The sequence below is a fragment of the Nelumbo nucifera genome, chromosome 1 (assembly GCF_055504915.1).
Source record: "Nelumbo nucifera cultivar China Antique chromosome 1, China Antique-T2T, whole genome shotgun sequence".
Classification (NCBI taxonomy): Eukaryota; Viridiplantae; Streptophyta; class Magnoliopsida; order Proteales; family Nelumbonaceae; genus Nelumbo; species Nelumbo nucifera.
In genome coordinates, this window is record NC_142649.1 from 170,375,241 (window position 1) to 170,401,459 (window position 26,219).

Genomic DNA, 26,219 nt, shown 5'->3' on the forward strand with positions numbered 1-26,219 from the left:
TTTACCTAAACAGTTAGATGGTTAATAGACTTGTTCATGGGCCGAGTATCCTAATAGGCCGGCCAGCCCGGCCTGACCCAATCTAAGTTGGACTTCAACAAGATTTTAGGCCCATGGGCATAGACCTAAAACACCGGGATTGACCTTTTTTGGGTCGATCTTGGGCTTTCTCAAAAAATCCCAGCCCAAGCCTGACTTAAGAATGTATTATATAATAAAAATATTTTTATATAACAAATATATATTTTTATATAATAAAAATATATAATAATTTTTTTCTTCATTATTCTTCTCTTTTTCAAGTAATAGTGAGATATTTCATTATTTTTTAAGTTTTGAGGTCGTTTAATATAAATAAAATAGTTTTTTATTGAATAAAAAAGAAAAAAATATATTTTTCCAATTTCTAGCTGGGCTCGGGCTTGGGCCTAGGCTTCAGGCTTTATATAAGGGTCAGGCTCGGGCTTAAGACCTAGGCCTAATGGTCAGGCTGGGCTTTGGGCTTGGGCTTGAGTACATTCTATTAATATAGAGACAAATCCCAACCCGAACCCCACTCAGCCCGGCCCATGAACAGGTCTAATTGTTAGTAGTGCAAGCTAGGCAAGTCGGGCCGAGTTTAAACTTAACCCAGGCCTAACCCTAAGAATGGAGCTTAAGGCCTAAGCATAACCAAGCTTGAGGTCAAGCCTAATCTATCCAACCCAAGGCTAGTCAACATTGAAATTTGATGCACGTAGGATGGGCTTTGCCCAAACCAAGCTCAAGTTTGTTAAAAAGCCCAAACTAAATTTTGACATAAATGTATGTGTTTATAGGAAAAACAATTTTCTTTTCAAGTTAGTTTAATTTTATTGTATTTTAAACATCAATCAAGATAATTCTTATTTATCACACTTATTTTTATTTAATATGACTCTAGGGATCACCTTGTTATCTTTTTCCCTTATTTAATTTCCACCAAACTTCTTCTTCTTATATCACATTGGAATCTTTTGTTCATTGTTATTTTTCTTAAGAAGACAACAATGGATTCAATGTTCTGTAAAAAAAAAAAAAAGCATTTATGGCTCAGTTTGGGAATAGTACAAATACAAATATGTATAATGCAAAACCTTATATATTGTATTATAAACCTTATATTTGTTTTGTACATATTTGTATTTATACTCTTTCATAACTAAACCTATGTCTCAGTTCAGAAGGAATACAAATACAAATATGTAGAGTGCATAATCTTGCATTTTGTTTTATTTTGTATGTATTTATACTGTACATATTTGTATTTGTACTCCTTCCAAACTGAGCATATGGTACATGTTTGTTGATACAATCCTTGGTTGATGTGGTTTTATGGATATTTTGGTGTGAATTCTGAATGCCTCTAATCCTAACTATAACTTGTGCATTGAAAACTTTTTGTTCTAAGACCCCACACGTTTTTAAGTTTGTACTTGTTCCTGGAAATTCATTGTGTGTTTAGATTCTTAAAAGTATGGGCCTTCTTCAATTCATTCCCCAATGGCTATATGGTTTAATTTATTTGAAATTATGCTGGCAACAATTCAGACATGTAAGCCTTCTTCAATGGCTACACAAGGCAACATTGGACCATCAATATCAACAATGTATCAATTGTTTCACACTATTGATTATAATTGTAGCCTTTGGTCTTATTGTCTTTGAGGAGGAAGAGAAAATAGTTTAGGTAATTATAACCACCAAAAGCTAAAGTTATCGGTCTTTAATATCTGGTTCATATGCATGTTGGTTGATCTACAATCTAAATAAAGGCATGCCCCAGTTAACCCAACCCTATATATACTTAGTTTTAACTTACCAAGAACTGTCACAAGTTGGGCTATTGGACATTTATACAAACCAGTAAAAGGGCACGTGCGTTGCACGTGGGAGGTTATAATTATAATGCTTAAATGGAAGTAGATATGGAGTTTCAACCATTGGATTAATAGAGAGAAATTTAATAATGTTTTGTGGAAAACAATAAAATTTAGAAATTAACAAAATTATTTTTTAAGTACTATATAAATGATTGAACAAATGAACAATTTTTTTTTATTTATAAATAGTGGATTCTGGTCAATCTGTATCTTGAATTATAGCTGGGGTGTCCTTATAACTGTTCAAGGCACAAGCATAATTTGCAAGAGCAAGAACATTTATTGAAGAACATCCAAGCTGAATAAGGTTGTGTTGATGGTAATATGAACCTGATTCTAGATCAAGAACACTAACCCAAAGGACTATAATGGAAGCCATTTGTTGATTGCCAATGTATTTAACCTACTCCTAAATTTTCCCTTCACTGAATATTTACACAACTTTCAATCATGGTGCAACTTTTGGTCAATAAACATAGATGGACTTATAGTTAATGATGGCATACTATGTTTCTCAGCAAATTTCTTGTGACAAGTTTGTTTGTCCAGAAAATGAGAGAATGAGAAATATTCTAGATTTTACCATGAAAGTCCTAAAATAAGCATTTGGTCAAGCCTAAGAAAGTGGATAAAACCCATTTCTCAAACCAAAAAAAAAAAAAAGAAAAGAAAAAGAAAAGTGGAGAGAACCCACAGTAGTGGGCCCCATCCCTGCAACTATTTCGAAATTGCCATGTTTTTGCCCAATTAAGCGCTTTCAAGAAAAGAAATCTTTTCTTTCCTCCTATTCTTTATATTCTTCTAGTTTCTTTCACTTTTTTATATTTATAAGAACCAAATGAAGCCCATAAGACCAAGTTCTGGACAAGATTTATCGTCATGATTTTATAGTCCTCAAACAGCCAAATCTCATCTTATTTTTCCCTTGAAAAGTCTAAACAGATCTTATAACAAACATCAAAGTAGCATAGCAAAATATTTGTAAAACTAATAAAGAGCACAAAGACACAACAAGGCCACAAGATTTACCGAGTAAAGGTACTCTGAACTTTGCACATTATGAAATATGGTGAAAGCACAATTATAACTTGCCAAAGCTAAAAGTGGGTAAAAGGATCTCTAAGACATTAAGATCCTTGCTCTAGTTCTGAATTGCATACATAAACATCAGCTGTGATCTCACTCCTAAAAACCACTTTAATATAAACACATTAAATTGTTGGATGAATACCAGCAACTCTCCTTCAAAAAGCCCCAACGTCAACTTTTAAACTGGCCTCAGAAATTAAACAAAATAACCCTCACAACAAAAATAATGGGGAGAGAAGCCACAGAAAACGGGGTGGAAATAAAAGAAAACGTATACATTTAAACTTTGGTTCTCATGATTTGATGTTACGTGATCTGACCGCTCTCTGCTGGAGGATGATCTAGCTTCCAATTGGACAGTGAGCTAGGTAAGTCTACAAAATGAGACGAGAACCCGGGGTGGCTAGCCCGGCGAGATCGCTCCGATGCTTAAGTTAGTAAGTTATTTGCGAGCTGAAATAGCTTTAAGAATGTAGAGAGTAGAGAAATCACGTGTACCTTGTGCCCTCGGGGTTGGAGCCTTTATATAGTTGAGTCCTCGCGGGTTTTGTGGATCGGTTCCGGGATCTTTGTCATGATGGGATCCATTTCCGATAATGTTACCAACTGATAAGACTTATCAATTCCTCCCGAACCGGGCGGGGAGGAGATAAGGCTCGCCGTTATGCAGCATAATCCCACGAGGTTCAGGGTCTGTTGGAGAGATTTTTGGGGTTGCCACGTAGTGGTTTGGGTCGGTATCCCCGAGCTGATACTTTTTAGTTCCGAACTGGACTAAACGCCGAAGTGCCTTGGGACCGAGGTGGCCTTGTCCCGAGGTGACTTAATGCCAAAGTGGTTGGGTGTCCGAGCTCAACTGTTGCGAACTAAGCATGTCAGGCTGAGCTATCATCTCTTGGTCAAATCGTGTCCACGTGTCCCCTTTTTACTAGATCGGGCCAAATCACCCTTCATCAATTATAATGCTACCTTTGCCTCCTTCCGTGCGAATTTTGGTTTTAACAATTAAAGGCTTTCCAGAAAAGGCTGAAGTGGGGTAAGAAGCATAAGAGTCATCATCAATATTGTGCTTTGACTTTGATGGTAGTGTGTGTATCCTCTGGTTTATGTCCTTCAGAGTTACATTTACATGGATCCCACAGGGTTTAATGAGGGCAAATGGATAAGCACAGAAGAAGCAAGTTTTGTGGGCATCCGCATGTACAATTTCCTTCCTATGTATGTCAAATAGGAACTCTAAAATTGAATCTTTTGAAATCTGAACAGGACAAACTAAAATTAAAGACTGCAAACAGATTAGTACCTTTAAAAACATTCCAAGGAGATGGGGTCGCACATTCTTGCACAATATTAGGTTCTTCTACTTCAGGAGGGGTGTTGCAGAACTCTAGGGAGAAAAATATTATGTCAAAAAATTTTTAGTTAACATAGCATTAAATAAATCAAATTATTGATTAATTGAATGAAGTTATATGAAATACCTGAAATATCAAGTTGCTCATCAAGCAACCCAGACACATTGCTGCAGCCCATGCGCATCGAAAGAAAAATTATTCAAATGAAGGTGCAAACTGATTGCATAAAAATGTAAAGTTGAAAGAAGCATACATATCATCAGAGCTAAAATGCATCTCCGCATCATTAAAGCAATTGGCAAGCCACCCCTACATGATTGATCTAGGCCCTCATTCCCAGAGGTAAACCTATCTACTTGCACCAATGAAATAATTAGAATAGCCTTCACTTCAGCTCAACAATATTCATGTGACAACAGAAGTTAAGCATTATCATTATAATCTGTACACTGATCACATTAAAGCAAAAATTCAGAATTATTATTGCTTAGGCAATAGGGAAAGAGGGCAAGCATTAGCACTACTAAAGATGGGAAGGAAGAAGTTTTAGGGAGAAGGAAAGGGCTTGGAATTGCAGTCATGTCTATCTTAGAGTATGAGGACCGATAATTAAAATCTGTAAATAAGTGCAGATTTGGAATACAATTTGCCTATGGTTATCAGCTGATAATTAAGAGGCTTAAAAGAAGCCACCCCACTTTCCATGTTAAATGTAGATATGGAGTTTCAACCATTGGATTAATAGAGAGAAATTTAATAAAGTTTTTTGGCAATCAAGGAAATTTAGAAATGAACAAAAATATTTGTTAGCTACTATATAAATGATTGAATAAAAGAAAATTTTTTTGAATTATATTATACTCTGTCAAACAAAATGATACATATTCTTCTTTTGTTGTCTTTTTTTTTTTTGAGTGTGAAGAGCAATATAATACTTCAGTCATCAAAACACTCTACTTGTTATTGAAAAGGATTGCATTCACTTCTCTGTTGTCCTTCCACTCTAACTTTCTCAAATTCAATGTCCTCAATGCCAGTACTTACGAGCTTCACAAATTTGCTGGGAATTGGATATTCATGCAAGGTCCCACATATTGAAACTACAGAAATTCTCAGCTTACGATGGAGAAATGGGGTGTGCATCAATCAGATCAAACAATTCATCCCCTATATCAAATCCAAGCATTCTACCCATGTCTCTTGTCTTCAACTTGGACTTTTGAATTTTATGTTGCTTCAACCAAGAGTACACATTAAAAGCTTTCTTCATTGCAAAGAATTCCAATGCCTCTGGGTTGAATACAACACCCATTCTCATGCTCATCTGCCAAAAGAAACTTGGGACCTTAGGAATCTAATGAATTGTCTAGCAAGCAAATAAGTTAATCAACTTAATCAGTAATGCAGTACCTGGTGAGGAACCAACATGGCTGCATAGCGAGGAAGTGCTCCGGCTCGCCAGTCCAATACAACAAGCAACCATGGATAAGAAGAATCAAGCCTCACAAATCAGTCTTATATCTGGGAATTCAGATAGTTCACGAGGATCATATGGATCATCTCTTGTATAATTTGTGGTAAAACCAACTTTCCATTCAAGAAGCTCTTTTGGCTCTGCACAGACACCATCTGCAGGCATTTTCCCGGTGGAATTCTTGGAAATTCCATTAAAAGTTAAAATATGTAAATTTGGAAAAACAGTTTTCAGTGAACATAAAGAGTTCAGATTCTTGGGCTGAAGCATCACAGAATGAGAAGTCACAAACGGATACTTACTTACCTGATGAAAGTGAGCTAATTACTGGTGAAATGTCGAGACGCTGAATACTATCATTATCTATAACTACGTCAAAACACCCTTCTGTGGGAGGCCTTGGGGGTTCCACCTTCGGAGTATCTGAAAACCAAAGTTCAATATAGTTAAATCTAGTGAAATTCATGGTTTCTAATATGAGTCTCAGCAACCAATTATCTTCTGTGTCATCTGACATTGTTATTGGATCTGTTACAATTCTGTGTAAGCCTAGTAAACTGACGCAGCTTTAGAAAGGGGCTTTTTAGTTTTTACCATTTTATGAATAGAGAAAAAACCATGAAGCAAATTGGAACAAAAAGCTATCTACAATGATGATAGTGAAGAATGATGGTATAAAAAGGCATTCTATGTGTAGGAAACGCAGTGCCAAGTTAAATGTCAAATCCATATACCAGTTTTAGCATAAACAATTTGGGTCTCTTGCAATTTCATGGACATTTGGTATTAAATTTACTATAGATAATATGAAATTGATAAATTTAAATAAACCTGAAAAAATTTCCCTCAAGAGAACTTGGATTATTATTATTTCATTTTGTATTTGAAAATTTATGGTTCTGGCATTAATCAAAGTATGTCATGTAGATGCAAAGCACCAAAGTGACTCTTCAATAATCAGCATTCTCTTACCTGGCTCATTGCATAGATTTAAGAGGGCTAGATCTGCAAATAGGTTCCTTTACCTTAAGTCAAAATAAAGATGCAGCCAACAACTTTCATGCAGTAAACAGCCTATACAATGTTTGGTAAAATATCAGTTGGGTTTAATTTGTATGCCATTACTCCTTTCTTCTAAATCAAAGCAAGGAAAGTGAATTTGTAAATGAGATTAGCATGATTTCTGGATTGCAACACCCAAATCTTGCTAAACTTCATGTTGTTGTATCGAATAAGACCATTTGGGGAATTGCTGCCCCTTCAAAATTCAAAATTTTCTATTGGGTGGTCACAAGGGAGAAGTACCTCACAAAGTAAATGCTGAGTCTGAAAGTTTTACGAGGATAGCTTGGAGAGAAGCCATAATTAGGGGGTGAGACCTTTGGCTTTGTGGAACTGAGCCTTGTTCCCTTCTACAACTGGTTTTACTCCACTGAGACCTGTGGGAACTTCAGCATTGAATCTGAGTTTATAATCAGTGACCTTAGGTGTGAAAGGTATGAACCAATACTCATTAGTTTTTATAATCTCGAGCAGGCAACATTTGCATGTCAGTCTCTGTTATTTTTGTCCTCATTTGTGTCTTTATACTGATCAACAATCCATAATGAGAACCAACTTGTATTGCAATATAAACAGGATTTATTAAACAAGTATTCAAGTTTGATATTTCTTCATCACCAAGTCTGCAACATTGGAATCTTTATTTGTTTTTAGAGTTTCTTCATTGCCGGAAGTATGACCCCCACCCCAACTTCTGATGCTGGGATTCCAGAGACCTAGAATTTCCCAATCTTGACTAAAGATGTTAAGTTCCTACTTTACCTCTATGGTCTATGCCATTTTTTAGTTGGTTTTAAATGTTTATAAATATACTCTAGCACATGCTTATTATTAAGTTCAATGCTATCTTACAACATTCAATGCTGTTATCCAACAAAGTTGTGCTGAAATCAAGGAGTTAGGGGCGGGGCGGGGCTGCGCCAAACTGAGCTTAGCACCTATAATAAGGGCTATAGCCCAGGCCCAACCCGCAGACCCCAAGCCTGAAATATAAACCTGGGCCTGGTCCAGTCTTCAAGGCCTATGACTTTCAAAACACCATACAAGTAACATAGTATAACCGTGTGTATTTTTCAATGCTTTATAGCATTTTGTTAGGGTCAAACAAAATGAAATGGGGTCTTGACATGTGTAAAGGAGCTAATGAAACCTTAATACAATGAGCACTTGAAAGAAGATGGTACTAACCTTGTCAATATATCTTCAAAATCGGTTGGGTAAATCAGCTGATGGACAATGAACTTCACAAAATCTGGATTTTAAAGGACTAAAAGGAGATATAAAAATAATGTCTAGAACAATGAAATCTGTAATATTGAATATTAATTCAAAACAATTATTTCTAATTATCAAAAAATTAATAAATTCCATGATCGTTGTTGAAAGGGAAGTCATCCCAAATGCCTTCCTTATTAAGAATGCCCTTTAGTAGGTGTTAGAATTCTTTTCGCTACATATAGATTTAATATATGGCACAGATACGGTTATAGCTTTCTGGGATTCTGAATTTTGTTAAAGCATGTACTTTGTCATACTATATGACTCAGTTGATGAAGCATTGGCATAATTGCTTTGAACTCTTTGATATGTCTGTTCCAGTGGTATGTATAATGTTGGTTTCAAATATGGCTACTTGACAACCATCAGGTGCCCCCCCATAATGGAAAATAAATCCAGCAACAAAGAAAAAGTAATTATGCTGCATGAAAGGCATGCAATTTTTTTTTGTGTATTTATATATGTTTTTAATCCAGCATTATTTTGTGTATTTCTATATGTTCATAATTTATATTATTTTAACAAAAAATATAAAAATAATTCTTCTATGACTTGGAACAATGGTTGGGTTGGTCCTCATGGATTTTATTCAAAGAAAAAAAAGAAAAAGAAAACCATCACCTAGGCAATAAGGCACTCCCCTGTTGCTTAGTATTGCCTTGGCACCTTGAAAAATATGGGTGATCTTCAAATCTAATTATGGTATGTTTTGGTCTTAGTGTTTCCCTACTGATTGTGCAGACGATACTAAAACTAAGTTAATGCCTTCTTTATAGATTCCCAAATAGGAAAACAAAGCCACCATGTGTTGTCATGGAAAATGATTCAATAAATGCCATTAAATGGGGGCATAAAGCCAAAAAGTGTGGGTAAAAGCACATGATATGTTTTCCATTTCTTAAAAAATCAAGAGAAACATTAGCTAAGGTTTTTGGAATGAAGGTTACTTTGATCAGTTGATCTCAGAGCAAGAAGAATGAAGAAAATGAACCACTTGGAGCAGACTTGAGTTTAGTCAGCAGAGACCATGAACTGATGGATATTAGATTGGTATTTTACACCGTTAGCCCAGACACAATAACAAATGACCAACAGATCAAAGACGGCCATACTTTAGTTTCTGCAGAAGGCCACTTTGAACTCAGCTTCTTCGGTCCCAACTTGAACCTTAAGAATCGCTATGTTGGAATATGGTATAATAGAGTAACTGTGAAAACAGTAGTATGGGTTGCTACCAGGGACAGACCTGTTATAGATTCTTCAGGGATTTCAATGATCAACAATGAAGGGAAACTTGTATGATATTCCATAATCTAATGGATTATGAAAGCACATTTTGTGTAATGGACAGGAGAGGTGGGTATATCATGATAACTTATGGTTCTGCTACTAGCAGTAATACAAGTGTAAAGCTTTCGGATGATGGAAATATTATATTGGTATAAGAAAATTCAGATAAGCAAGTGGTTTTATGGCAGAGCTTTGATCACCCCACTGATACTTTTTACCAGGCATGAAACTTGGGCGGAATTTGAACAGCAAACATAATCATTTGCTGACATAATGGAGAAGTGCAGAATATCCTTCATCTGGAGTTTATACTTTTGGAGCAGGCCCAAATGGAACAACCCAGTTCTTCATTTGGCAGTATTTATTAACAGTATTTTCATTAGTTAATAGTATTTTCATTAATATTTAATACTATTTTCAATATATTTGATAACTACAGTAAATATAGTATTTTAACAATATATTTGATAAACAGTATTTTAATAATTAACAGTATCTTCAGTATATTTGATAATTACAGTAAATATAGTATTTTAAAAGTATATTTTAGCAGGCTACAAGCTAACAGTATCTTCAGTATATTTGACCCAGCTTTAGGCTCCAAGCTAACAGTATATTCAGTATTTTTTATAATTATATATATAGTATATTAACAGTATATTTGAGCAGGCTAAGTTCAAAAACATAGTGCTGAAAGTGGACTTGAAAGTAATAAAAAGATGGCTACAGGATGAAGTGCAAGGAGCAAAGCAGTATTGGTACACATTGAAAGAGAAAATGGAGATCATTTTCATTTATATTGAAGCAATTAATTATTGTATGTAAACTGAAAAGTATGGAGCTGAGTAGTTGCAGCTAGCCAAACAAAAAGGGATTGCTTGAATAGCATTCTTTCATTAAAATCAATAAATCTTCTAAAGCTACCTGTAAAAAAAATAGTTCATCAAAACTGCCATCAGGTTCCTAGAAGGCTAAGGCTACAAAAAATGGTCAAAGGGATAATCCAAATGCCGGAACAGAACATTCAAATCATGAGGCTGAATCTGAAGAATGGAACTCCTGGGTAACCCTGTGTAAGGTTATATCCAGACTAATGAAAATCAAAGAAGAATGAGGGAAAGATTACATTAAAAGCTGTTTTCTCACCAAGGCCAAGTTAATTATAAATTCAAGAGTACTAGCCCAGACCCAGCTTTAGGCTCCAAGAGCAATTCAAAGAAAAAAGTAAACTCAAGAAACCTCCCTGTCCCATTAATTGTGACTCTGGTACTCACAGAGGAACAAGGAAGGAATCATACATAAGAGTTTGATCCTTTGGCCGGTCTGCAAGGAGTACCCTTATTTTTGAGAAAAGAAAACTTTCATTAAAAGAAGGGAAGGATACACAAGATGTATATGATAATGATCAATCAGAAGCAAAACAATAACGAAACAAAAAGCCTTTCCTACCCATTAAAGAGGATGTTCTATATTGCTGCAAAAAAAGTCCCTACCCACCCCAGATTACACAAGAGTATCTGCTACTGAGTTCAAATTCCTAGGAATCCAACTGAAGACACAATGGATCTGAGATTGAATAACACTGATTTCATTGATCTGTTTGAGAGAATCTCCAAGGCCCCTCCTGATGATTTAACATCCAGCTTATGACCACCTTTGAATCACTTTCCTCCACAAACGAAGAGATGTTCAAGGATTTTACACACCTCAGCCCCGTTAGCAAGGCCTGTACCTTAGCTTCAACCACTTCAGCCTCTCCAGTGGAACCACTGTAGGCCCAAACTTGAGTGCATAGAGACGTGAAAATTCTGCCACCTATACCAGCCTGACGTCTGTGATCTAGTATACTATAGCGGCTGCCATAAAACTGGAGAATGAAGTCTGTAGGAGGTGGACAAGATATGGTGAGCCCACATAGATATTGTGATTCTAAACATAAACTTGAAAGGGGGGATTTAGACTTGGAAGAACAGTCACTTTAATGAAAAAAAAGGACTAAAGTTGAATCTCTTGGACAAGATATGGTGAGCCCACATAGATACTTATGGTATGAAGACCCTGAACTCGCCCTCGATTCTAATTCCCAATTCATGATAATGTATTTCTTTTCTTCCCATTTGAACAGATAAGTCTTGATACTGCCACTTTTTGGGGTGGAGGGGAGGGGGGAAATATTTATGTTTCATTTTTCTTTTCAAGTTAAGACAGATAAACCAGTTTTTGGATTGCTGGACAATTGTTTTACCATATTTTCTCCCTGTTTCTTACAATTCATCTACTTTATTTTTTAAGGGTCAATAGAAAGAAGGTACTTAATCCTTTATATAAGCCAAAAACAGTATGCATCTATCATTTCATGGTTCATTGAAGGTCTATGGCTCTATGTATCTGTAACTTACAATCTCTTCTTCTTTGACCAACTTTTGAAGCTCATAACAAGAACTCTGGGCAACAGGGCTGGACAAAAACCAATATCGGTTATTTACAGGAGAAGAATAAAGACAATGCCTCTTTTCTCATGTTGGATATTGATGTTCCTCCTCATATTCATGCATATTCTCTAATCCAATTCAAGTCAAATTACAACTTGGTGATGGATAAAAACAAAGTGGGAATCATTAAAGAACACCCCAACTTTATAGTTGCTTGTCCCAACTTGCAAGCTGAGTGAATCTAAGACAATTCCTAGCTAATTTCCTCTCTCCAATTGCTACTATGTATTGTTATCCGACGAGCACAGAAACTTCTCAGTGCCCATGCTGTGGCTGCACTTTCTGTATATTCTACATCCTTTCATAGCTATGTTCATTTAGATATTTTGTACATATAATAAATAACCAAATACCTGTATTAAGGGTGGCATAATGTTTTGGATATATCAATTTTTCTACACCTTGTCCAGCCTTGTCCAGTTGTCCCTGCTATATCTGGGTAACATATGTATGTACCTTTTACTCATGCATGCATACCTATGTGTGTTTTGACTCTTGAAAGTGGGTTAATATATTTCATTTATAGTCAATATTTCTTTGGACATTCTTTCTGTAGTGGAAACTCTTAGGATGATTTGATTTTGTTTTTACTTGGAGATGGTGGTATTCCAGAAAACGGAGAAGCCAAAGAATGAGCTTGAAAGCATAAGCATTTCGTTTCTTGAATTATAATCATAGAGAACAACCTTCAGACTTTGCATTCCGAAGCTTTTTATCACAAAATAGAAATTGGTTTCTTTCAGGCTCAGGGATGCTAGAGGTGTCTTTAATATTTGAAGAATCTTTTTTTTTGGTGCAAAGCACATAAGATCCATAAGGGAAAGGGGGATGCCAATTGTCAAGTTATAGGGATATGAGTAGGGTGTCAGTGGCTTGGATTGGGTTAAGTGGTAAACCAGCTTTTACCCTAACCCTATTGGGTTAGGGTTGGATCAGTCTTAATCCGGTTGAATGCCAGTGGTTAGGTACAAGTAGAGATGCCCAGTAAGGTTAAAGTAGAAAGGATAAACCACCTCTTATTGACTTATTAGCTTGCATTGGAGGTATGGAACCACTTTTTCCTCTTTGGGGTATCAAGGACATCTCCTTTAAATATCTTATTTTTCCCTGCACGTTTGTTCTTTTATTACCTAAAAAGGCAGAAAATTGTATGGCATTGCACAAGGGCATCCATTTTATGGACCCTAGAGGTTAGAGGAGTACAAGAATACTCGAGAAAAAAGAATAAAATGTACATCCCCCCTTTTTTATTTTAATGAAAGTCTGCCTTTCTCAAAAATATTCCTGGGTGGCTGGGTAGTCATCACCATAGTGAGAATAACAAAATTGTACTTTGTTATATGAAAAATTAAAGGGTGTTATAATTGGTGATCTAGGCAACCAAGGTGCATTAGGCATAGGAGTGGTGAGAGATAATAGGGGCCAGTGGTGTATGTCAATCTGCTAGCTTTCACTCAAGGTCTAACATTTGCTTCCATGAACATCTGGATAGACCTGATTGTTTAAGGTGGCTGCCTAGTATGCTTTTCTTTGGCTGAGGTTAGGGGAAGAGACACCTTGGATATACAGGTTTCTACTCTGGAGAAGCAAGAAAAATCAGTAGCAGCATGAACTGCTCCCTCAGGTGGGTCTGAAGAGCTGCTAATTGATTGGTCGATTCTTTAGCAATAATAGGGGTTGCACAGGAGAATCTTTGTGGGGAATTTCTGGGCTGGGGAATTGTTAACAGGTGTATTATATGTACTGTACACAGGCTTAGTACCTGCAGGGGTATTTTTGTAATTCTGTAGACATATTGTTATGTATGGCCAGAATAGTATAAATACAATGCTTCACTCGACTGAAGCTAAGTTTTGTTGAGGTCTTAACTCAGTTGCCTCTTGTTCTTCTTCTTCTTCTCCTTCTTCTTTCTTCTTCTCCTTGGTCTCCTGCTCAACATGGTATCAGAGCAGGACCGTCCAGGCCTAGAAAACAACTAGCTGAGGTCTCTCTCCATTGCTGTGTAAGAGCTATAGTCCTGATGCTTGAAGACAAGGAAGAGGAAGCTTTTCTAGTGCTGCGATCAGTCTCCACTGCCGAGTAGGGCTCTGCTACAAGTAAGCTGACTGTTCAACTTCCTAGCGCAGAAAAAGGGTTCGGCTACATGTTTTTTTGCTGGTAACTGGGGTTGCTTCGGCTAAGAGGACTGTAGAAAACCATCCCAGATGTTTGAAGGAAAGCTCTGACCTGAAGGGAAGTTCGAGCCCATGACTGTACTGCCTATTCACAGTTCGGGTGACCTAGGTACTGACTTTTTTTTTTCCTGTTTATGGTTCTCTTCTTGCACGACTGTTAATGTCCCAAAATCTGAGTAGGGACTGTTCCCCTTCCTCCGATTGTATGTTGCCCTAGTCAGCTCTCTAAGGGGTTGTCGATGAACCCTATAACTTGAGTGACTGTTCGGCTGCCTGGAAAGTGGATATCAGCCGATTAGATGTGGTGAATCACCACTCGTATCACTGTTCCTACTGTGTTTTTTTTTGGGGCTGAGAAGCTATATCAAAGTTGTGGACTGTAGGTCATTCAGACCTGGTTACACTGCATGTGCAGTTCGTATATTGTTCTCCTACACAGTGTAGGTCATAAACCCTAGTACTGCAGCTGCAATGTTTGTGCTTGGTTCTCTGTGAGCCCGAAAATCAGCAAGTGTCTAGTTGTGGACTGTTGCAGCTCTATAAGATCGTGCTTTGGTTTTATGTACTTCTAAACTTAGAATCACGAGTAGTGAAGATTCAGCTACATCCGGAATCTCCACAATGCTGAATGGAATGAGTGGGAACAGTGATCTATCATTCCCTATGGTTGTTGTTCCTCTTGACAGGTTAAACTACCTAGAGTGGTCAAGGGGGATCAAGCTATACATAACTGCAAGGGGAAAAATAGGCTACATAAATGGAAGAATCAAAGAACCACCTTCTGGAAATGCAGAACATGATAGATGGGATCAGGAGAACAGTATGGTTATGTCATGGCTTTTGATCTCCATGCAACCGCAAATAAGGAAGAACTTCCTGTGGGCTGAAACTACAAATGAGATCTGGGATCAGGCAAAGTCCACATATTTTGAACTTCGACACTATGCCAAGATTTATCAACTGCAAGCAGCTTCATCTATTTGTAAACAGGGGGAGAGGAATTTATCGGTTTATTACTCTGACTTGACAACTGTTTGGAAGGAGCTGGACCATTACCAGAATATTGAGTGGAAGTGTGAGGAAGATGCAAAATTGTATAAGAAGCTTGTCTCACAGCAAAGGGTGTTTGCCTTTTTACATGGTCTCAATCCTACCTATGAACCCATTAGGGTACAAATTCTAAGTTCTAAGGATCTTCCTTCAATTCAGGAGGTCTATGCTCTTGTCCAATTTGAAGAGAGCAGAAGGAACTTGATGAACAGCACCGAAGGGGATGCAATTGTGTTGGCGGCAAAGGGGGGTCTCTCTACTAGTGGTGGACCTTCTTTCAAGAGAGGGGATCTCCAAAAGAAAGCAGAAGATAAGGAAAAATTGTGGTGCACTAATTGTCAAAAGCCCCGACGCATCAAAGATACTTGTTGGGATCTCCATGGGAAACCGAAGTGGGCTCAGGATTTACCTAAGAAGCAAGGCTCAGATGTTATTAGAAGACCCGGGCAGCAAGGTACCAAGAAACACCACATGGCCAATATGGTTACTCGAGAGAATCAGCCCTCCACCTCCACTGTGACTCAACCACCACATGGCCAACATAACTATTCTGGATCCGACCCAAGGGAGGATATTGTAAACTCCTTTCGTGACCATTTGGAGCTTTATGGTAGAACAATTTGCCAGATGGATGCTCCTCCCACCACCTCTTTTTCATCCACATCAGGTAATCCTGCCACAGCTTTCCATGTTGCTTCTCACGACCTTGACTCTCCATGGATCATTGATTCTGGAGCGTCAAAACACATGACTAGTATGTCCTCTTTCTTTCAAACTTATCACCCTCTTTCCGGAAGAGATAAAGTGAGACTAGTTGATGGATCATACTCTTCAATAGCTGGTCAAGGAACTCTCCCCCTTGGCCTTACTCTTTCTAATGTTCTTCATGTTCCAAAATTTCCTATGAATATGTTTTCAATCAGTAGTGTTACAAATTCCTTAAACTGTTCCGTGACTTTTTTTCCTTCCTATTGTGTGATTCAGGATCTAGCCTCGGGGAGGACGATTGGTAGGGGTCGTATGGTTGATAGACTCTATATGCTGGAGAATACGGCTGGCCTTCTTGTTACAGAGTCTGTGAGTCAGTTCAGAAAGAGTAAAATGTATTTATGGCATTGTCGTTTGGGTCACTTGTCTTTTGAGTCCTTGAAAGTTGTTTTCCCAGAACTGTGTAAGTCCGTGTCTGTTTCTAATTTTTCTTGTCAAACGTGTCAATTAAGCAAGCATTGTAGAACTCAATTTCCTCAAAGAAATAGTAAATTTGAGTTTCCTTTTCACATTGTGCATTCTGATGTGTGGGGCCCTGTTACTTCACCTTCTGAGAGTGGCTACAAGTACTTCATTACCTTCATTGACGATTATTCCAGATACACTTGGGTATATCCAATGCGAACCCGTGAGGAAGTACCAAAAATTATCCAAGATTTTCAGCGGATGGTCATCACCCAATTTCAGACCAAAATTCAAATATTTCAATCAGACAATGCAAAAGAATTTTTTCATAGTGACCTCAAGGAGTTCTTTGCTTCACATGGCTCACTTCACCGGAGCTCTTGTGCCTGCATGCCACAACAAAATGGTGTGGCTGAATGGAAGAACCGTCACCTTCTTGAAGTGGCACGGGGTTTACTACTCCACATGAATGTTCCCCAAACGTTTTTGGCTTAAGGCCGTCCTTTGCTCTACATACCTCATTAACCGAATGCCCTCTTGTTGGTTAGAGTATAAAGCTCCACATCAGCTTCTCTTTCCTAAGGTCCCTCTTCTTTCTATTCCTCCTCGTGTTTTTGGTTGTCGGTGTTTTGTCCGAAACCTATCCCCCACCGGGGGAAAATTGGATTCTCGTGCTATCCCGTGCATATTTCTTGGCTACTCATTCTCTCAAAAAGGGTATCGTTGCTTTGATCCTGTTTCACGGAAATTCTCTGTCGCCATGGATGTTACCTTCTTTGAGGATGAGCCCTTCTTTCCTGTTTCTCCTCAGGGGGAGTGTAGGTATGAGGAGAAACTGATTCAACTTCCTCCTCTTCCTACTCCTCCTTCTCCCCTTTCTCCTTCTGATCCTCCACCTTTCCATGTTTTTTCTCATCGTCGTAAAGGCCAATCAGGTTCAAGAGCTGAGGAGAATCCAGAAGCCATACCTCAAATGCCATCAGATTCCTTGGGGGAAGATCATACTCACTCAGGTAACTTAACTCCCAACCTCCCTGTTGCTAATGATCTTGACCTTCCCATTGCCCACAGGAAAAGTGTTAGGTCGTGCACCACCAAACACCCCATTTCCAACTTTGTTTCCTATGAGAACATCTCACCTTCATTTCGTGTTTTTCTCACCTCCATTGACAGTATCTCTATTCCCAAGAATGTGGCAGAAGCACTCTCAGTACCAGAATGGATGAAGGCCATGAAGGAAGAAATTGATGCTCTTCATAAGAATGGCACATGGGAACTTGTTGATCTCCCTAAGGGAAGGGATCTAGTTGGATGTAAATGGGTGTTCACTGTTAAGCATGGGGCTGATGGAACCGTGGAGAGGTATAAAGCTCGTTTAGTGGCAAAGGGTTTCACTCAAGTATATGGGGTTGATTATGCAGAAACCTTTGCACCTGTTGCCAAAATGAACTCTATTAGAGTCCTTTTCTCTCTTACTGCCAATCTGAATTGGGATCTACATCAGCTCGACATCAAGAATGCCTTTTTGAATGGTGACCTTGAAGAGGAAGTTTATATGGTTCAACCCCCCGGTTTTTTGGCTCAAGGAAGTGAACAAAAGGTGTGCAAGTTGAAGAAGTCTTTATATGGGCTGAAGCAATCACCAAGGGCTTGGTTCAGCAGATTTCATACTGCAGTCCAGAAGAGGGGATACAAACAATGTCAGTCAGATCACACACTGTTTGTAAAAAGAGTAGAAGGTAAAATGGCTACCCTAATAGTATACGTGGATGACATAATTGTTATTGGTGACTGGAATGATGAAATTCAAAGTTTGAAGGGCTTCCTTGCCACTCAGTTCGAGGTGAAAGATCTAGGTCCCGCCAAATACTTCCTTGGGATTGAGGTTGCCCGATCAAAAAGAGGTATCTTCATCTCCCAAAGGAAATATGTCCTAGATTTGCTTAAGAACACTGGAAAGATTGGGGTTAAACCAGCTGACTCTCCCATTGATCCCAACCATAAGTTAAGTGATAGTCAAGGTGAACCACTTAAGGATGTGAAACAATTTCAGAGGCTTGTAGGGAGATTGTTGTACCTCTCTATGACTCGTCCAGACATAGCATATGTTGTTGGTATCCTCAGTCAGTTCATGCATGCACCTAGCTCCACCCATCTTGAAGCAGCGGAGAAAGTACTACGATATCTTAAGAAGTTCCCAGGTGCTAGTTTATTATTCCAGAAACATGGACACTTGAGGGTTGAAATTTACACAAATGTGGATTGGGTTGGATCTCAAAGTGACAGAAGGTCAACTAGTGGTTACTGCACCTTTGTAGGAGGGAATCTTGTTACTTGGAGGAGTAAGAAGCAAACCGTGGTAGCTAGATCCAGTGCTGAAGCTGAGTACCGTGCAATGGCACACGGAGTAGCCGAAGGTATGTGGATAAAGAATCTATTGGGAGAGTTGGGTTTTCCAGTTGGTAAACCCATGACTCTACTCTGTGACAACAAGGCAACTATCAGTATCGTTGCCAACCCGATACTACATGATACAAAGCACATTGAAGTTGACAAGCATTTTATTAGAGAGAAAATCATCACAGGCGATGTATGCACTCCATACATCAGCTCTGAAGACCAACTAGCAGACTTATTTACAAAAGGGCTAAACCATTCCAGACATCAAGTTCTCTGTGACAAGTTGGGCATGATTGATATCTATGCCCCAACTTGAGGGGGAGTGTTAACATGTGTATTGTATGTATTGTACACAGGCTTAGTACCCGCAAGGGTATTTTTGTAAGGGCTAAACCATTCCAGACATCAAGTTCTCTGTGACAAGTTGGGCATGATTGATATCTATGCCCCAACTTGAGGGGGAGTGTTAACATGTGTATTGTATGTATTGTACACAGGCTTAGTACCCGCAGGGGTATTTTTGTAATTCTGTAGACATATTGTTATGTACGGCCAGAATAGTATAAATACAATGCTTCACTCGACTGAAGCTAAGTTTTGTTGAGGCCTTAACTCAGATGACTCTTGTTCTTCTTCTTCTTCTCCTTCTTCTTCTTCTTTCTTCTTCTTTTCTTCTTCTCCTTGGTCTCCTACTCAACAGGAATGAATTGTAAAGATGGTAATTATAAATGCAAGTTGGTATGACACATAAAAAAAGCAAGTTGGTCTGGTCAGCCTTGGGCTGTTTTGTATTAATAACTTGCTATCAGAATTTTTTGTAGTAAGAAAATTCTCTTTTCTGCAATAAAGTTCAATGTTTTCATTGACTATCCAAAAGGAAAAGGAAAAACTTTACAATTATAAAAGTTCAGGTTTCGAGACATGGCCGATACGATTTCCTGCCATGCCCTTGCCATATCTGGGTAATATAGCTTTCTACCTTCATAGTGATCCTTCCCAACCTATTTGTTTCCTTATTTATTTCATCATTTTGGTCATTTAGATTAATTTGCTTACAATGACATGTTGTTTCAATTTCAGAAACCTAGACAATAGCCCCTGCTTTCTCTTGGATATTCACAGAAACCTCACTCTTGATCTAGGGAAGTTTTTTCAGTCATTTACCTGCTGGTCTGGCATCATCTAAAGTTGACAAAATATCATCACTAAATGATGAAGTATCTGCATTTTCAAAGTTGGGTTGGACAAGAAACTACTCCATCATCAAGGAAAAAGTTCAATTGAAAGTTTTTGTTTGGAATGTTGCAAGGAGAGATTTGGTAATTTAATAGTTGAAAGTTTTGGAAACTACAAAGTTCTACAGCAAAATTCAATTGACCTTAGGAAGCTCATAGTGATACTTGTTCTGTAAGGTTTTGTGAACAGTAGGATGAACAATGGAAGAGGATAATTCAGTTTAAGCATGGTGTGAGAAATATGGTTTGGGAGCCTGGAGCTGCTTTCCAAACTTGTGACTGTTCCGTTTGGAAGTGATGGGAAGTCATCAGCTTATCATGTGCTTTGAAGATGAATTCCTGAATTTGTTGGAAAGGTCTGGTTTTGCAAGTTGAAAGCTCTAAAAGGCCCAAGATTGAAAAATGCGTTCTATATTCTAGTTTAACTTTTAAAGTTATATGTTGTTCTTTTCTTTATGAAAATGAACAGCTTGAGCCTCTACTGCTGGCCTAGGTAAGCCTATCTGCACCCATTTGCAAGTTGACAGGACTTTTTCTTCTTTTTGAGGTTGATGCCTTATCACCCATTGTAATCTCCTTTCTTGCCTCTTTCTAATAAAATTTTTCTCTATTTATCTTCAAAAAAAATAATGAGGATCATGTTCTCTGTCTGTGTGAATGTGTACTTGCATGCTCATCTGTGTTGTCAGCAAGTAAGAAGGCTTGTTAAAGTTGCAGGACTTCAAATGGTGAAATTCTGGTTATATTTGTATTGCATGCTACTCTATTTTCTATATTCTTAGCTGCAATTTTTCTCTTCTCTTAGGATATATATATATCCAGTTTATTATTGAACCATTTTCTACTTTAAATGAATTAATCTAAAGTCATCGTATTGAATATTCAGGTTGATTCTGAATCAATTATTGTTGGTAGGGCTGCTATTGGAAATCTGTTGGGTGGAATTGGCTACTTCTATGGCCAGTCAAAAATTGCCATTCCAAGAGATTCAAATGTAAGTTGTGAAATTCTGTAATTTCATTTATCATTAAGTTGGAGCTGCATGTCACTGTTCACTGCCTAACCATATATGTGGAAGCTGCATTTTTTGGAATCCCTTAGAAACAAAACTTCTCCCACTTGTTAGAAACTTTTATTGCCTTATTCCTTGAATAAGGGTCTGACACAGGAAGCTTGATGGTTCAATTTTAGTTGTATGTAAAAGGAGTTATTATATGCAGATCTGTCAATTTTCTGAATAAGTGATTATGACTCTGATTTGTAAGTTTAAGTTATTACCTAAAACAGATCTGTTGGAGACATATTTAAAATTATTTTGGAACCTAGCCGTCAACTCATTAGTACACGCATATAGCTAGACAAAGGGCTTTTTCCATCTGACTTTCTTCTCTTTTATCTGGATTAGCTATTATATCCTGATGCATTCCTGCTTCATTGTGTGGTTTAAACCAAAGCATATTGTTGAGATGAGGTTTTGTTGAAGCAACCTCATCTGCTTTGTAATTTTCATCATCTACCTTGATAAATCAGACTGTGTGTTTGCTTTTGCAGATTAAAAATGGTCATAACTTTGTTCCATATTGGCCAGCAGAACTTTATACAGCTGTTCCAAGCAGATCATTCTTCCCAAGGGGGTTCTTATGGGATGAAGGTTTCCATCAGTTAATGATCTGGTTAGTCACCTCCCATTCTCAGAATTTATTGAAATGGTGTTTTATTTCCTTCATCTTCAAGTGCTTACTTTTTTAGTTTGGGAGTTCTACAGTGATATCATTTACCTCATTGATTTATTTTGTGCACTTATGAGAATTTTTACCTTGGAAAGGTGTTGGGATATCCGAATTTGCTTGGACATCATTTGACATTGGTTAGATCTAATAAATATTGATGGATGGATACCCCATGAACAAATTTTGGGTGCTGAAGCTCTAAGGTGATTTACATATTCTTGCAATAAGATTTGTATACTGTGTAGTACAGTAGAAGGTAAAATCAGACCTTTACTCATCAATGAACTTGACCATGAAGACTTTTTTGGAATATTTGCAGTAAAGTGCCAGAGGAATTTGCTCTTCAGTATCCCACAAATGGAAATCCACCAACTTTATTTCTGATACAGGAGGTAACAGGAAGATTGTTCAAGATGTTGTGGAGGATCGTGCTGGTTCTGGTGGTTGTTGGAGCATTGCTGTGGGTGATCGATCCCCTGGGACTTGTGATCAAGAGGGTGTTGAATCTCCCGTGGCCTGTGACAACTCAGAGGCTCAGAAGGATGCTGATTTGCCAATTCAAAAAAGTTTTTCTATTTCAGTGGAGTTGCTTCTGACTGGTTCATAGGAGAACAAATGAACAATGAAAGGGTAGATAGTGGACTGGGGGATGGGAAGGAAGTTAATGAGAAAGTTGATGTTCTTTGCCTGATCAACGAAGAAGATGGAGGTGGTTCTCCAAGACTTCAAGTGATCAGTCTCCTAGTTTCTACATGATTTGTAGGTGGGTTCAGTTTGATAGATCAAAGCAGGTTATAGTAAATTACCTATAAGTGATCAATCTCTTCCTGGTTTCTACATGATTGTAGGTGGATTAAGTTTGACAGATAAAAGCAGGTTATGTGTAGAAAACTCAAGGCGAAGGCAGACACATGAAGAGAGACAGTTGTAGAGATGATCACATTATTCTTAAACAAAACTCTTGTATTGCTTGGGGTCTTTAGAACAATGTTACTAAATCATCTCCAAGTCTCCAAGTGATGAATCTCGTCCTAGAGGGCTTGGGGGATAGCAAAATTACTCCTATATCATATTGCTCACTTATCTATTCAACTGATATGGACAAGCTGTATTTTGTGTAGAGAGTTAAGAGTGTGTATTGTATTGTATTACTATAGTCTTGTTATTATTTTCTGTTATTTATTGGAAAATAATAATGATTAATGATGATTAATAATGATTATAGTAAAGAAAAAACAGTAACTTATTTGTTGTTATTTGTTGGAAATGAGTAATGATTAATTTATTAATTAGTGATTAATATAATTGATGTTTCTGCAAGTGGGCTGATGTTAATAGTTGAAGTAAATCAATAACTCCTAGAAGTACAGCTAGATATAACTTGCAACTTATGTAAGTAGTCAATTTTGCATCATGAGGCAGAGGACAAAGTAATCATGTATAATTAAGGTGTTTCTTAGCAGTTTTACATGAGGATCACTGTAAAATAGTGTTGTTCTACTACTTGTCTCTCTGAACTGCCTCCATAAGGTTTGTGCAATCACCATCAACTGTAAAATAGTGTTGTTCAGATCACTTGTGGCTAAAGCATCAGCCCTATCATTTACAATCACCATAATTAACATTTGTTTTCATTGCTTCTCTATTTGACATTTTCAGTATCATATTGTTGTGTCAGGGATACAGCTGGTCTGAGAATAACTAATCTACTGGATTATTTTCACATTCTTCTTAGGAGTTTCATTTAAAGACATTAGAAAGGCCTATGCAGGCTGCATCCTCAGTTTATAAAATCAAATCTGACAAGGTGGGACACTAAAGCTTTTCAACTGCCAAGAGGCTTCAGCATCATTCCCCGATTGAACTATTAAGCAAGGTAAAATTTAAACTATACAAAACCAGATCTGCTGTAATGCTAGCCTAGCTAAGCCTGTCTGCACCTACCTGAATTGGTTTCCCAACCTTTCCCTACCTTTTCTTTCAAATGAAAAACACACAACCTAAAGGTGGCAAACCTTGGAATTTCTTGCCAGCCTGCACTTAACTGAACCCACCAATGTTGGTTTTGCCTTAATTAAAATTTGACATGGTTTATAGTTGAGTCATACCTGAAAATTAAATTATATATGTTAACTTGGTAGATTATCAAACAGGAGGCTTGGTCTGTTATGAATGAAAAGTAGTAGTCTTTTCTTCTTAGTTCTTACTACCTCAATAGTTATTAATTGATAATGAAGTAACCCCAGATTAATATTAGATCACTGAACTGATTGAATTGTCTAAAGCTGAAGAGGTTCACATTCACCCAACTAATTGACAGGTACCCGATAATGAATATCTACCAGAATAATGGACAATTTGCAAGTCTATATTTATTACTGCAAAAAGCTGAAGGGTAGATACATCATTCTGGTAGATAATCATTGCCAAGTCCAAACCTTTGTCATCTAACTCCTGAAATAAGAAGCCAAGTCCAAGCCTTTCACAGAAAGCCAAATAAGCACAAACTGCACCAAAGATACGCACAGTGACAATCTCAAAATATTTAACCATTTCCAATCCAAAAAAATAAATCAATATATTTACCATAGATACATTATTCTGATAGATAATCATTGCTGTTAAAATAAAAATTTTGAAACAGGATTGGGCAGAACATTACCTCTCGAAAATCCCCTGCTTCTTTGGTCGAGTTGCTCTTTCACAAATGGGAGTTGTGCATACTCCAAGGCGTGGACAAATTCCATTTATATAGATTTCGAGATAACTGCACTCCCCATTCGTCAGAGAAATTGTAGGAGAGTTCGTGGGAGAGTTCATCCTCAAATGGACCAGTTCGTGGGAGATAACGTCTTCGTGGAGGATAGGGTACGAAGGACTGAGGGTTTGAGGGAGAAACCGAATAGGGAGAAACATAGTGGGAGAGTGTCTCCGCGAACCAAAATAATTGAAAATAATGTACCAAAATAATGGAAGTTACAGTGTTCTTCCTCGGTTTCGAGAGAGAAACCGAAGAGGGAGAACGTACCAAAATAATCGGAAAATAGTGGAAGTTACAGTGTTCTTCTTCTGTTCCGAAAGAGAAACCGAAGAGGGAGAACGTACCAAAATAATCGGAAAATAGTGGAAGTTACAGTGTTCTTCCTCTCTTCCGAAAGAGAAACCGAAGACGGAGAACGTACCAAAATAATCGGAAATAGTGAAAGCTAGAGTGTTCTTCCTTGTTCCGAGAGAGAAACCGAAGAGGGAGAACGTAATGGGAGACTGTCTCAGCGATACAGAGACAAATAAGGATAGTAAATGTCCACTGAAATGTCCAGAATTGAGAGCTATTCGTTCTTTTATTAGTAGTATAGATTAAAGTTCATTATTGCAAGCAAGCATTGGTTCCTGACCTTTTGTTTATTCAAGTCTATTATCCCGAACAATGACAAAGCATAAGCCCATAATTTTGGGGAATCCAAATTTTCTACTCACTTTCTCTACTCACACCATACCCACATTACACTCATCTCTTTGTTTATTGTTTTTACAAATTTTCTAAGTAAACCCTTGGTAAGAGTATCAATCAAGTTTTTACTTGACTTTACATATGTTATATTCATAATCTCATCCTAAATCAATTGTCTAATATATTCATGTTTCAAATTTATATGTTTGAACTTATCATTATAAGCACTATTGTGGTTTTTTGACAAAATTGTTTCATTATCACAATAGATGGATATTGGAGGCATAGAATTAAACAATAATTTTATTTCTAATAATAAGTTACTAATCCATTCAACATCTTTCCTAACAGCCACCAAGGCTATCAATTCGAATTTCACGATCGAGTGAGATATACAAGTTTGTCTCTTTAATTCCCAAGAAATTACACCCCCCACCCCCACCAAAGACAAAAATCCATTTAGAGGTGGACTTGTTATCTCCATTACTAATAATCAAGCTCACATTAGTATACATTTTTAGTACAACTGAATAATTGCAATAAACACAAGTAAAATTCCAATGTCCTTTTAGGGTACCCTAAGACTCCTAACTACATGCTAGGGTTATAGCCTAATCTTCGACTAATTGGGCTTATGCATTAAAAAAAAAACTTCAGTTTTAATAAAATGTTAGTCTTATGATGTATATTATGCAAGAAATTATACATGAAAACAAATTAGGCTGAATTTGGCTTGGCTTTGGGTGTATAGCCCGAAAAAAAGGGTATGGACTTTATTCTAAATCTTAGGTTAATTTGTTTGTCCTTTTATAAATGGAGATAAGACTTTTATTCTTATTTCTAAACAATGGGAAATGTGGGATAATACTCAATAGCTTTAGACTAGTAAATCTAGTATGTGTTGTCCTAAGTCCCACGTTTTTTAGGAATTAAATTGAAGACCTTGCCTAGGAAAACAATTTCCACATGTAACTTGACCCATATGCTACGTATGATATAAGTTAATTTTTTATATAAAAATATTTAATATAAAATAAAATATATTTATACATATGTAATATATGG

General features: G+C 37.4%; 1 protein-coding gene and 1 long non-coding RNA gene across 12 annotated transcripts; both read right to left on the reverse strand.

Annotated features, from left to right (window-relative positions):
• Positions 1 to 3,053: 3,053 nt before the first annotated feature.
• Positions 3,054 to 3,931, reverse strand: LOC148804150 (uncharacterized). The gene is made up of 2 exons (XR_016080631.1): positions 3,489 to 3,931; positions 3,054 to 3,393 (listed from the first exon to the last, which is right to left on the reverse strand). It is a non-coding gene; the product is annotated as an uncharacterized LOC148804150 (long non-coding RNA).
• A 200-nt stretch (positions 3,932 to 4,131) lies between these two features.
• Positions 4,132 to 25,060, reverse strand: LOC104596520 (protein CHLORORESPIRATORY REDUCTION 6, chloroplastic-like). Of its 11 annotated transcripts, none has more exons than XM_088895211.1 (8): positions 24,366 to 25,059; positions 24,142 to 24,210; positions 6,126 to 6,242; positions 5,756 to 5,974; positions 5,390 to 5,669; positions 4,599 to 4,697; positions 4,472 to 4,512; positions 4,132 to 4,377 (listed from the first exon to the last, which is right to left on the reverse strand). In XM_088895211.1, exons 1-4 carry the CDS (start codon positions 24,448 to 24,450, stop codon positions 5,841 to 5,843), a joined length of 405 nt encoding a protein of 134 aa, XP_088751337.1. In that variant the 5' UTR covers positions 24,451 to 25,059; the 3' UTR covers positions 4,132 to 4,377; positions 4,472 to 4,512; positions 4,599 to 4,697; positions 5,390 to 5,669; positions 5,756 to 5,840. The 11 variants fall into 11 exon arrangements, 6 of the variants coding, with proteins under 6 accessions (XP_088751337.1, XP_088751335.1, XP_088751336.1 ...); XM_088895209.1 differs by having other exon boundaries at positions 5,227 to 5,669; XM_088895210.1 differs by having other exon boundaries at positions 4,472 to 4,697.
• Between the last annotated feature and the right edge of the window lie 1,159 nt (positions 25,061 to 26,219).

What these genes read in the sequence shown, in the direction of transcription:
- LOC104596520 (XM_088895211.1), bottom strand. Translation starts at nt 24,450, where the DNA reads ATGGAATTTGTCCACGCCTTGGAGTATGCACAACTCCCATTTGTGAAA. An exon ending in AAGCAGGGGATTTTCGAGAG is followed by an intron (nt 24,211 to 24,365) that starts GTAATGTTCTGC and finishes TCTTTGGTGCAG; the next exon opens with TTTGTGCTTATTTGGCTTTC. An exon ending in TCAGGAGTTAGATGACAAAG is followed by an intron (nt 6,243 to 24,141) that starts GTTTGGACTTGG and finishes TTTGGTTTTCAG; the next exon opens with ATACTCCGAAGGTGGAACCC.